This window comes from Pongo pygmaeus, chromosome 17, assembly GCF_028885625.2.
Source record: "Pongo pygmaeus isolate AG05252 chromosome 17, NHGRI_mPonPyg2-v2.0_pri, whole genome shotgun sequence".
Classification (NCBI taxonomy): domain Eukaryota; kingdom Metazoa; phylum Chordata; class Mammalia; order Primates; family Hominidae; genus Pongo; species Pongo pygmaeus.
Window position 1 is genome coordinate 62,458,491 of NC_072390.2, and position 11,762 is coordinate 62,470,252.

Here is an 11,762-nt window from a genome sequence, read left to right on the forward strand (position 1 = left end):
CAGTTTCAGCTTTCTACATATGGCTAGCCAGTTTTCCCAGCACCATTTATTAAATAGGGAATCCTTTCCCCATTGCTTGTTTTTCTCAGGTTTGTCAAAGATCAGATAGTTGTAGATATGTGGTGTTATTTCTGAGGGCTCTGTTCTGTTCCATTGATCTATATCTCTGTTTTGGTACCAGTACCATGTTGTTTTGGTTACTGTAGCCTTGTAGTATAGTTTGAAGTCAGGTAGTGTGATGCCTCCAGCTTTGTTCTTTTGGCTTAGGATTGACATGGTGATGCGGGCTCTTTTTTGGTTCCATATGAACTTTAAAGTAGTTTTTTCCAATTCTGTGAAGAAAGTCATTGGTAGCTTGATGGGGATGGCATTGAATCTGTGAATTACTTTGGGCAGTATGGCCATTTTCACAATATTGATTCTTCCTACCCATGAGCATGGAATGTTCTTCCATTTGTTTGTATCCTCTTTTGTTTCCTTGAGCAGTGGTTTGTAGTTCTCCTTGAAAAGGTCCTTCAAGTCCCTTGTAAGTTGGATTCCGAGGTATTTTATTCTCTTTGAAGCAATTGTGAATGGGAGTTCACTCATGATTTGGCTCTCTGTCTGTTGTTGGTGTATAAGAATGCTTGTGATTTTTGTACATTGATTTTGTATCCTGAGACTTTGCTGAAGTTGCTTATCAGCTTAAGGAGATTTTGGGCTGAGACGATGGGGTTTTCTAGATATACAATCATGTCACCTGCAAACAGGGACAATTTGACTTCCTCTTTTCCTAATTGAATACCCATTATTTCCTTCTCCTGCCTAATTGCCCTGGCCAGAACTTCCAACACTATGCTGAATAGGAGTGGTGAGAGAGGGCATTCCTGTCTTGTGCCAGTTTTTAAAGGCAATGCTTCCATTTTTGCCCATTCAGTATGATATTGGTGGTGGGTTTGTCATAGACAGCTCTTATTATTTTGAGATACGTCCCATCAATACCTAATTTATTGAGAGTTTTTAGCACGAAGGGCTGTTGAATTTTGTCAAAGGCCTTTTCTGCATCTATTGAGATAATCATGTGGTTTTTGTCTTTGGTTCTGTATATATGCTGGATTACATTTATTGATTTGCATATATTGAACCAGCCTTGCATCCCAGGGATGAAGCCCACTTGATCATGGTGGATAAGCTTTTTGATGTGCTGCTGGATTCGGTTTGCCAGTATTTTATTGAGTATTTTTGCATCAATGTTCATCAAGGATATTGGTCTAAAATTCTCTTTTTTGGTTGTGTCTCTGCCTGGCTTTGGCATCAGGATGATGCTGGCCTCATAAAATGAGTTAGGGAGGATTCCTCTTTTCTATTGATTGGAATAGTTTCAGAAGGAATGGTACCAGTTCCTCCTTGTACCTCTGGTAGAATTCGGCTGTGAATCCATCTGATCCTGGACTCTTTTTGGTTGGTAAGCTATTGATTATTGCCACAATTTCAGCTCCTGTTATTGGTCTATTCAGAGATTCAACTTCTTCCTGGTTTAGTCTTGGGAGCGTGTATGTGTCAAGGAATTTATCCATTTCTTCTAGATTTTCTAGTTTATTTGCGTAGAGGTGTTTGTAGTATTCTCTGATGGTAGTTTGTATTTCTGTGGGATCAGTGGTGATATCCCCTTTATCATTTTTTATTGTATCTATTTGATTCTTCTCTCTTTTTTTCTTTATTAGTCTTGCTAGCGGTCTTTCAATTTTGTTGATTCTTTCAAAAAACCAGCTCCTGGATTCATTAATTTTTTGAAGGGTTTTTCGTGTCTCTATTTCCTTCAGTTCTGCTCTGATTTTAGTTATTTCTTGCCTTCTGCTAGCTTTTGAATGTGTTTGCTCTTGCTCTTCTAGTTCTTTTAATTGTGATGTTAGGGTGTCAATTTTGGATCTTTCCTGCTTTCTCTTGTGGGCATTTAGTGCTATAAATTTCCCTCTACACACTGCTTTGAATGCACCCCAGAGATTCTGGTATGTTGTGTCTTGGTTCTCGTTGGTTTCAAAGAACATCTTTATTTCTGCCTTCATTTCGTTATGTACCCAGTAGTCATTCAGGAGCAGGTTGTTCAGTTTCTATGTAGTCGAGCAGTTTTGAGTGAGATTCTTAATCCTGAGTTCTAGTTTGATTTCACTGTGATCTGAGAGATAGTTTGTTATAATTTCTGTTCTTTTACATTTGCTGAGGAGAGCTTTACTTCCAAGTATGTGGTCAATTTTGGAATAGGTGTAGTGTGGTGCTGAAAAAAATGTATATTCTGTTGATTTGGGGTGGAGAGTTCTGTAGATGTCTATTAGGTCTGCTTGGTGCAGAACTGAGTTCAATTCCTGGGTATCCTTGTTGACTTTCTGTCTCGTTGATCTGTCTAATGTTGACAGTGGGGTGTTAAAGTCTCCCATTATTAATGTGTGGGAGTCTAAGTCTCTTTGTAGGTCACTCAGGACTTGCTTTATAAATCTGGGTGCTCCTGTATTGGGTGCATATATATTTAGGATAGTTAGCTCTTCTTGTTGAATTGATCCCTTTACCATTATGTAACGGCCTTCTTTGTCTCTTTTGATCTTCATTGGTTTAAAGTCTGTTTTATCAGAGACTAGGATTGCAACCCCTGCCTTTTTTTGCTTTCCATTTGCTTGGTAGATCTTCCTCCATCCTTTTATTTTGAGCCTATGTGTGTCTCTGCACGTGAGACGGGTTTCCTGAATACAGCACACTGATGGGTCTTGACTCTTTATCCAATTTGCCAGTCTGTGTCTTTTAATTGGAGCATTTAGTCCATTTACATTTAAAGTTAATATTGTTATGTGTGAATTCGATCCTGTCATTATGATGTTAGCTGGTTATTTTGCTCGTTAGTTGATGCAGTTTCTTCCTAGTCTCGATGGTCTTTACATTTTGGCATGATTTTGCAGTGGCTGGTACCGGTTGTTCCTTTCCATGTTTAGCACTTCCTTCAGGAGCTCTTTTAGGGCAGGCCTGGTGGTGACAAAATCTCTCAGCATTTGCTTGTCTGTAAAGTATTTTATTTCTCCTTCACTTATGAAGCTTAGTTTGGCTGGATATGAAATTCTGGGTTGAAAATTCTTTTCTTTAAGAATGTTGAATATTGGCCCCCACTCTCTTCTGGCTTGTAGAGTTTCTGCTGAGAGATCCACTGTTAGTCTGATGGGCTTCCCTTTGAGGGTAACCTGACTTTTTCTCTGGCTGCCCTTAACATTTTCTCCTTCATTTCAACTTTGGTGAATCTTACAATTATGTGTCTAGCCAAATGAAAATCTTAGGACTGTGTAACACAATATCTGAAATGAACAACCCACTGTGTGGGTTCAACTGCAAAATAGAGATGAGAGAGGAAGGAATCAGAGAACTTGAAGACAAATGAATAGAAATTATCCAATCTGAAGAACAGAAAGAAAAATAATTGACAAAACAATGAACAAAGCCTCAGGAACCTCCAGAACACTATCAAATTGTTGACATTTGTGTCATTAGAGTCCTACAAGAAAAGAAGTAGAACAAGATTGTAGCAGATAAAGACTATTTGAAGAAATAATGTTTGAAAACTGCCCAAATTTGATGAAAGACATAAATTTATAGATTCAAATTCAGTGAATCCCCCAAACAGGATAAAATCAAAGATAACCACACCAAACATATCATAATCAAACTATGGAAAACCAGAGATAAAGAACAAAAATTCTGAAAACAGCCAGAGAATCATGGTACATTACATGTAGGGGAAGCAGAATTTGAATAAGTACAAATTTCCATTAGAAACTATGGAAGCCAGAAAACAGTGAAACAACATATTTATAGTACTGAAAGAAAAGAACTGTCAACTCAGAATTCTCACTGAAAGCATCCTTCAGGAATGATGGTGAAATAAATATATTTGCAGACAAAGGGAAATCTGTTAAGTGAATTCATTATCAGCAGACTTACTCTAAAAGAAATGCTTAAAAACAAGAAAGTTGTTCAGGCTGAAGGGAAATAATACTGGAGGGAAACACAGAACTTCAGAAATGAAGCAGGAGGATATGGTGGAAGCTCCACAGCAGAGAGAGCTGAATAAAAGAATGCCACCAATTCTGTGTCTAAACTGATACAAGTCTTGGACTTCACCATAAGCTTCACAGCTACAGAAGAAAACAAAAACAAGATAACAAAGAATGTCAGAACTGAATATAGGCCAACACCAAGTCCCAGACTAACCCCCAAGAAGCTCACACATGAGGAAGGCCTAAGGCAGACGTGAGAACCAAACTGACATCAGCACTTCCTCCCACAGAAAGTGAGACAGGACTTATGGAATGAACCTAACTGGTTTGATTGACTGCCAAGACAAGAAAACTCAAGGCTCTCCAGAGGATTTTTAACATGACCCAGAGTCACACCATAAAAACCCAAAACCAGAATTACTTGATATAGGGAAAACTAGGACAATATGATCAATTCTCAAGGGAAAGATAGTTAACACACACCAATGACAAGATACACAAATGTTGGAACTATCAGACAGAAACTTGAAAGCAGCTATTATAATCACGCCCAGCCTGGGCTACAGAGCGAGACTCTGTCTCAAAAAATGATAATAATAAATTATGAATAAGTAGTATTTATCCCTAGAATGCAAGTCTAAGCCAACATTTGAAAGTCAATTAATGTAACTCACCATATTAATAAATGAAAGAAAAAAACATGATCATCCCAATAGGTGTAGGAAAAGCATCTGACAAAAGAAGAGAACTTTCTTAACTTGATAAAGGGCAACTCTACAAGGTGATACTGCTATATACCCATTATATGCTAAAATAAAGGAAACTTGCAATACTAAGTGCTTGTGAAGATGTGGAACTCCTGAAATTCTCAACCATTGCTTATGAGAATGCAAAATGATATATCCCATCTGGTAAAGAGCTTGGTAGCTTGAAAAAAATAAAGTTAGCCATACACTTATCATACAACTCAACAATCAGCTATTTATCCAACAGAAATAGGAAAATTGGTTCACAGGAAAACATGTACGTGAATGTTTGTAATGGCTTTGTTCATAATTAATACCCAAACCTAAAAGCAATCCTTTAAGTAATGAATGGATAAACAAATTGTGAAACATCCATACAATGGGATACTACTCAGCAGTAAAGAGGAATACATTATTAATACAGGAATCAACACAAATAAAGCTCAAATGCACTCTGTCAAGTGAGGGAAGATAGACTCAAAAGGCTGCATATTCTACAGTTCCACTCATATGACATTCTGGAGAAAACCAGGCTGTAAAAACAGGTTGCCAGGGCCTGGAGGTGGGAAAGCAGTTGACGCCAAAGGAAAATTTTGGAGATATGATAGCCATGTTTTGTATCTTTGTTGTGGTTACCTAACTCTAGGTATTTGTAAAACCTCAGAACTATACACCAAGAAGAATGCATTTTACTTTATATAAAGAATAAGTAAAATTAAAATTAACACATGCAAATAGAACAGTACCTAACATTATGAAAATATAAAATTTTTTTAAAAAATTGGACTGCTTGGAAAATCAGTGTTTAAACATAAATGGTTACTTAGAAGAACTATATCGTATTTTACATTGCTTATAGCCATCCATTGCTTAGTCCATGACTAGTTAATCATATTATTTGAAAGAAAACATGGTTCTTGAGAAAAGGAGCATTGTCCAGCTGAGATTTGATGAGGGTAGAAGAGAGGTGAGGCAGTCTGGAATAAGGTGCCTCCTAGGTAGGGCAGACCCTGAAGATTTTCCAAGCTTCTGAGGATCTTGTACTTTACCTGTTATTCTCCTCTAAACCTTGGGTTCTACTTTTGTTCTTTTTATGGGCTTGTCAAAAACTCAAAACTGCACATTTGTTATTGATTCAAACAATATTCCCACAACATAGTATTTATATTCCCATTTCACTGATGGAGAAACTGAAGCCAGAAAGACTAAGGGACATATTCAAGGCCTCAAAGCTAATAAAAACTAACCTTTAGTAAGATCCTAGTCTGCCAATGTCAATGTCTATGAAGTTGTAACAGCTGGGAGCAATCTCAACATTCTGGAAGCGTTTTTTGTTTGTTTGCTTGCTCATGGGTTGATCGTGAAAGCTCCATGAACAGAGCTGAGCTTCTGTGTTCGAAGCTTTGGATGGGACAAGCCAGTCAGTTAAACAGTTTATCAGCCCCCTCCTTGGTTATTAATAAGCTGGGTATTTCTTGAAAAGGAATTCTAATTCTTACCTACACCACAGAGATGCCAGAAAGATCAATTAGCTGATGCTCATCTGAGACAGAACGAAAACAAAAATGGAAAATAAAAAGCTCTATAAGTGATTCTTTCCTCAGTTATTATCATTGTTATTATCACCATCATCACCATCATCATTATTTCTGCTGAGTTACTGCTTCATCAGACTATTTCTATATCTTCCATCAGGGGAGAAACAACCTGAATGAAACCTGGAAATTAAGGAATTAGGAGAGACATGCATCTAAGGGTGGGGTGGGAGCTTTCCGTGCTTAAGTATCACATCGCCCCTCAAACTTTCTATTTCTGCTCCGGGTCTATTCAACACTGAGGGAGGCCTAACATGAAAGTGGGATAAAGGTCCCCCTTCCTTCCAGTCCAGACTTCAATGCCCTCCCTTCCCCCAAATTCCCAGACACCTGCATTGATGCTATTCTTTCTCCTGCCTTCAAATTCTCACCTTTTCCATCAAGCATGGGTATTTTCCACTAATGCACTATCTCCAGAGGCTGCAACTGAAATGGTCAAAGATTAGGTGAGAGTACCTTCAGCCTTCTGCCCTGTTGGCACAAGTGTCAGGGGGACACCAAAGGCCTGGCCCAGGGTAGGGGGGGATACTGAAGGGGAGAAGTGACCCAAGGCACACTGATGACAATTAGGTCAGAGGAGTGCTGGGGGAGCTGTCCAAAGTGCCAGGACCATGGTCCAGCAGGCAAAGTGTGCTGGGTGGTGAAGCAGGGGAAGGATATAGGACGGTGGCCCTCAGGGGAAAGCGTTCTACATATAAAGTTTGTCTCATCCCACCTTCTGTCTGGGACAGTGGCGTCCCATGACATTCACAGTTACAGTGTGTAATGGAGCTGCAAGAGAGGGCCTCAGAGAGCATCAAATTCGATCCTGGTGTTAGAGGCTTAAATGGAGCCAATGAGTTGTTGCCCAGTGACACACAGAGCCAGGATTCTGAAGTGTTCCCAAGTCCTTCCTGTTTCAACAAGCCCCTCCTGATCCAACTTCTCCCTCCTCTTCAAACTTGTAATTACTTATTCAGGGGATCTCTTCCCTTCAAGTCTGTAAGCTCCATAAGTGCAGATATTGTGTCTATCTGGTTTAGCATGTATCCCTAGTGCCCAGAGTAATGTGTGATTCTGTGGTATATGTGTGTGTGAGTGTACATGTTGCATGTTTGGATGTGTGTGTGTGCATGGCGTAAACATGGTATATGTAGTATCCACCTTTGGTTCTCTTTCTTTGCCTCCTTTCCTCGAAAGCACCGAGGCTTTTTCTACTTCTTTTTTTCCCCCACTGTCCTCAGTATTTTGTTCAGAGTGAGCATTTGCTCTATGTTTGATGACAATTTGTCAATTCCAAAAGAATTTACAACAAAGCAGTGATAATCATACCCACATTGGTCTAGCTCTATTTAATTTTAAGTGTCTTTGTATAAGTGAAAATTAATTGCTCATTTTTAGTATTGCACATTTCAAAGCTCTTTTAAATGCACATTAGTTAGTAAATAAATTCAGTTGGTAGACATTTTTTATCTGTTGCAGGAAAATAGGAAGATGATCCACTTACTAGAGAGAAGCTTTTTTGTCAGATTCTATTTGAAGAAGCCTATTACTTTTCCTTCTAATGGGGTAGGGGAGAAAGGCAGAGTTGAAATGGAATTAATGCCCTGTCACCTACTGGCTGGCCCTCTCAACAACTTTCGCAAACTTTCTGTCTCAATTTCCTCATCTAGAAAAGCAGCATAATAAAACTTCATTCCTAGGGCTGCTTGTGAGAAGCAGGGAGACCATCTGGGCTGTGCCTAGTACACAAAAGGCATTCTGTAAATGTTAGTTTCCCTTCTTTTCCCTTCTCATTTGGGCAAGGCTTCCTGGAAGGGCTAAGATTTATAACTCTTCTGAATAATAAGAGAGTACCCAGACATTGACCTTGTACTCATTTCCATGGTTTCCAGAGTCCCTCTCCCCAACTGCTACTCTTGTGAAAGTTAAAACACACAGACAGACACAAACACACACACAGCCACCCTCCTCCAGGCTTTCTCTAGCACACTGTCTCACTTCCCCTCTGCCCCATCCATTTCTTCCATTTGAAAATCTTGAGAAGGAATTACCCCATCTGCCTCTATTTATGTTTGTTTTTCCAAAACAGCTCTTGTGAAATGCAAAGTTTTAATAACAGAGAAATGATCATTTGGTGGATTGCACAGCAGTAAAAGCTAGGTTGGAAGCTGTACACACACCAAAATACTGGGCCTCCTTGATGTTTATAGTAGGGAAATGTGATCTTTACTAAACAAAACATGCAGGAAATGTGAACGAGGTTTCCTCTTCCCTTACTTCTCCAGCAGAAATTAAACAACTTTTACACCCCACGCAGTCTTCAGTAGAGGATGCTAATGATGTCTCCGATGCCCTCTTCATCTGATCAAACTTTATTGTCTGTGTCAGGCTGCCAATTAAGGCATGGCTCTCCTATTGCACAAACTTCCCGAGCCACCTTAAAGGTTAATTGAATCATGTACATGTGATGCTCCAGTGGACATGGGGCTGTAGATTTCCTCTCAGACAGTGGATCTGTTGGGAAAACAAATTAAAAAATAGTGTGATTGTTACACAGCCAGAGTGAAGGCTCCTAGGGGGTAGAGAAGAAGTAACAAGAGCCCATCTTTCTGTCTCAGCCTTTCTTCTTCTCCGTGTGTTCAGCTTTTTCATGGCATCTCTTTCAAGTTCTTGTGAGCATCTTCCATTTCCGCTCTTCTCCATGCAATTCCATTTGCTGAAAAAGACCGAAGCTGTCTAAAGCAGGTCCATTTGGGGCCTTCAATCTGACTGAGGTGGCCAGCCATGGCCTGACCCCCAAAGCAAACCTTTGACCAAAGACTGGCTTCTTCCAATGCATTTCCTTGAAATGCACATCATACTTCTCAGAGGACTGTCTCTAAGATAATGTGCTTATGTGATTACAGACCTCCCCAAAGCTAGAAACTACGACCCAGAATAAACCATAGTTTTCAGGATTTGCTGAATGAATAAAAAGAATCATAAGATCATGGACTGCTCAAACTGGAAAGGTCTCTAGAGATCCTTTCCCTCGGTCCCCTTACACTGCAGATGAGAAACAGGTCAGAAGGGATGAACGGCACTCCCAAGTGTACAAGGACATGGCAAAAAAGAAACTGTTGTAGAATCTTGGTTTCCTGAATGAGGTAAATCCCACAGATAGGACTGGAGCTGTCTAAGCCTGTTCGTGAATCTGCTCTCTGCTCACCCTCATCAGGGACATCCATATATAAATCAGCATTGGCCATTGTGATGAAGTGCTACAAAGAACTTTATAAATTTATTAACTCATATCCCTGAGGACCTCCACTTGATAGCATCTTTAGTCCCATTAATGCCCTTAAAAACAATTTGCTTGGGACGACACTGGTGGCGGAAGCAATGGCTGGCAACCCGCTGTAAGCGAGGCATGGAAGACATATGCTTGTGAGAAAAAGATGTCTATGAAACTATGGATGGTACAAGAACTTCACTTGACATTGAAGAGTACTCTGATACTGAGGTACAGAAAAACCAAGTACTAACTCTGGAAGAATGGCAAGACAAGTGGGTGAATGGCAACATTGCTTTTCATCAGGAACAAAGACATCAGCTATTAAAGAAGCATTTAGATACTTTTCTTAAAGGCGAGAGTGGACTGAGGGTGTTTTTTCCTCTTTGTGGAAAAGCGGTTGAGATGAAATGGTTTGCAGACCAGGGACACAGTGTAGTTGGTGTGGAAATCAGTGAACTTGGGATACGAGAATTTTTTACAGAGCAGAATCTTTCTTACTCAGAAGAACCAATCACCGAAATTCCTGGAACCAAAGTATTTAAGAGTTCTTCAGGGAACTTTTCATTGTACTGTTGCAGTATTTTTGATCTTCCCAGGACAAATATTGGCAAATTTGACATGATTTGGGATAGAGGAGCATTTGTTGCCATTAATCCAGGTGATCGCAAATGTTATGCGGATATAATGTTATCCCTCCTGGGAAAGAAGTTTCAATATCTCCTGTGTGTTCTTTCTTATGATCCAACTAAACATCCAGGTCCACCATTTTATGTTCCACATGCTGAAATTGAAAGGTTGTTTGGTAAAATATGCAATATACATTGTCTTGAGAAGGCTGATGCTTTTGAAGAATGACATAAAAGTTGGGGAATTGACTATCTTTTTGAAAAGTTATATCTACTTACAGAAAAGTAAATGAAACAGATAAAATAAAATCACATTGACATGTTTTTGAGGAATTGAAAATTATGCTAAAGCCTGAAAATGTAATGGATGAATTTTTTAAATTGTTTATAAATCATATGATAAATCTATACTAAAAATGGCTTTTTAGTAAAGCCGTTTACTTTTTCTAAAAAAAGTTTTAGGAGACAAAGATGTAACTAAACTTTTCAGGTAGCTCCTTTGGAGAGGAGATTATGATATGAAAGATTATGCCTGTGTGTCTTACAGATTGCAAGATATTTTATCAATCAGCATGTGTTACCTGTACAATTAAAAAAAATTTTTAAATGCAATGCATATTAAATATAATACACACAGAAAAACTGGCATTTATTTTATTTTATTTTTTTGAGATGGAGTTTCATTCTTGTTGCCCAACCTGGAGTGCAATGGCGCAATCTCAGCTCACTGCAACCTCTGCCTCCCAGGTTCAAGTGATTCTCCTGCCTCAGCCTCCCAAGTAGCTGGGATTACAGGTGTGTGCCACCATGCCCAGCTAATTTTTTGTATTTTTAGTAAAGACAGGGTTTCACCATGTTGGTCAGGCTGGTCTCGAACTCCAGACCTCAGGTGATCTACCCACCTCGGCCTCCCAAAGTGCCGGGATTACAGGCGTGAGCCACTGCGCCTGGCCTGACATTCTTTATGAAATTTAGAATTGTTGAAGAAATATAACACTTCAGTAGAGTTCAAGGTGGTCCCAAAAGTTATATAAAAGATTAGTTTTTACTATAAACCCTTGTCTTTTACTCAGATCCTAGCATCCCTTTTCACATGGTTTCTCCATATATATAACAGAATCAAGAAACAAATTTTAATTAAACAATCTGTAACAGAATCAAGAAATGAATAAATTTTAATTAAACAATCTATATGAAACAAACATTCCCAAATTATAAGAATAAATTTTTCTTTAAGTTTAAAAATAAATAAATAAATAAATAAAAACAATTTGCTTTTCTGATTTTGTTTAGATTACTGTTTTCCAAGTTATTCCAAGTGGATGAAGTACACTGGTTAACAGAACTTCCTTTTTTCTAAGTCAGATGAGCCTTAAATTGTGACTTTCTTTAAGAAGACAGCTCACAATAGACTTCTAGATCGTGTACTTTGAAGATTGTGACAGGGAATCCCAGTGTTGAGGGCCATATTACAGGCTGAGAGTCAGAGACTCATAGGATCTCAGGGATGGACTTCCCCAACTAAC

The 11,762-nt window shown here is 38.9% G+C and overlaps 1 protein-coding gene across 1 annotated transcript; it reads left to right on the forward strand.

Moving 5' to 3' along the window:
- Positions 1-9,787: 9,787 nt before the first annotated feature.
- Positions 9,788-11,030, forward strand: LOC129018930 (thiopurine S-methyltransferase-like). Its single transcript, XM_054461018.2, has one exon. The coding sequence runs from the start codon at positions 9,788-9,790 to the stop codon at positions 10,463-10,465; it is 678 nt and encodes a 225-aa protein (XP_054316993.1). The 3' UTR covers positions 10,466-11,030.
- Positions 11,031-11,762: the final 732 nt, after the last annotated feature.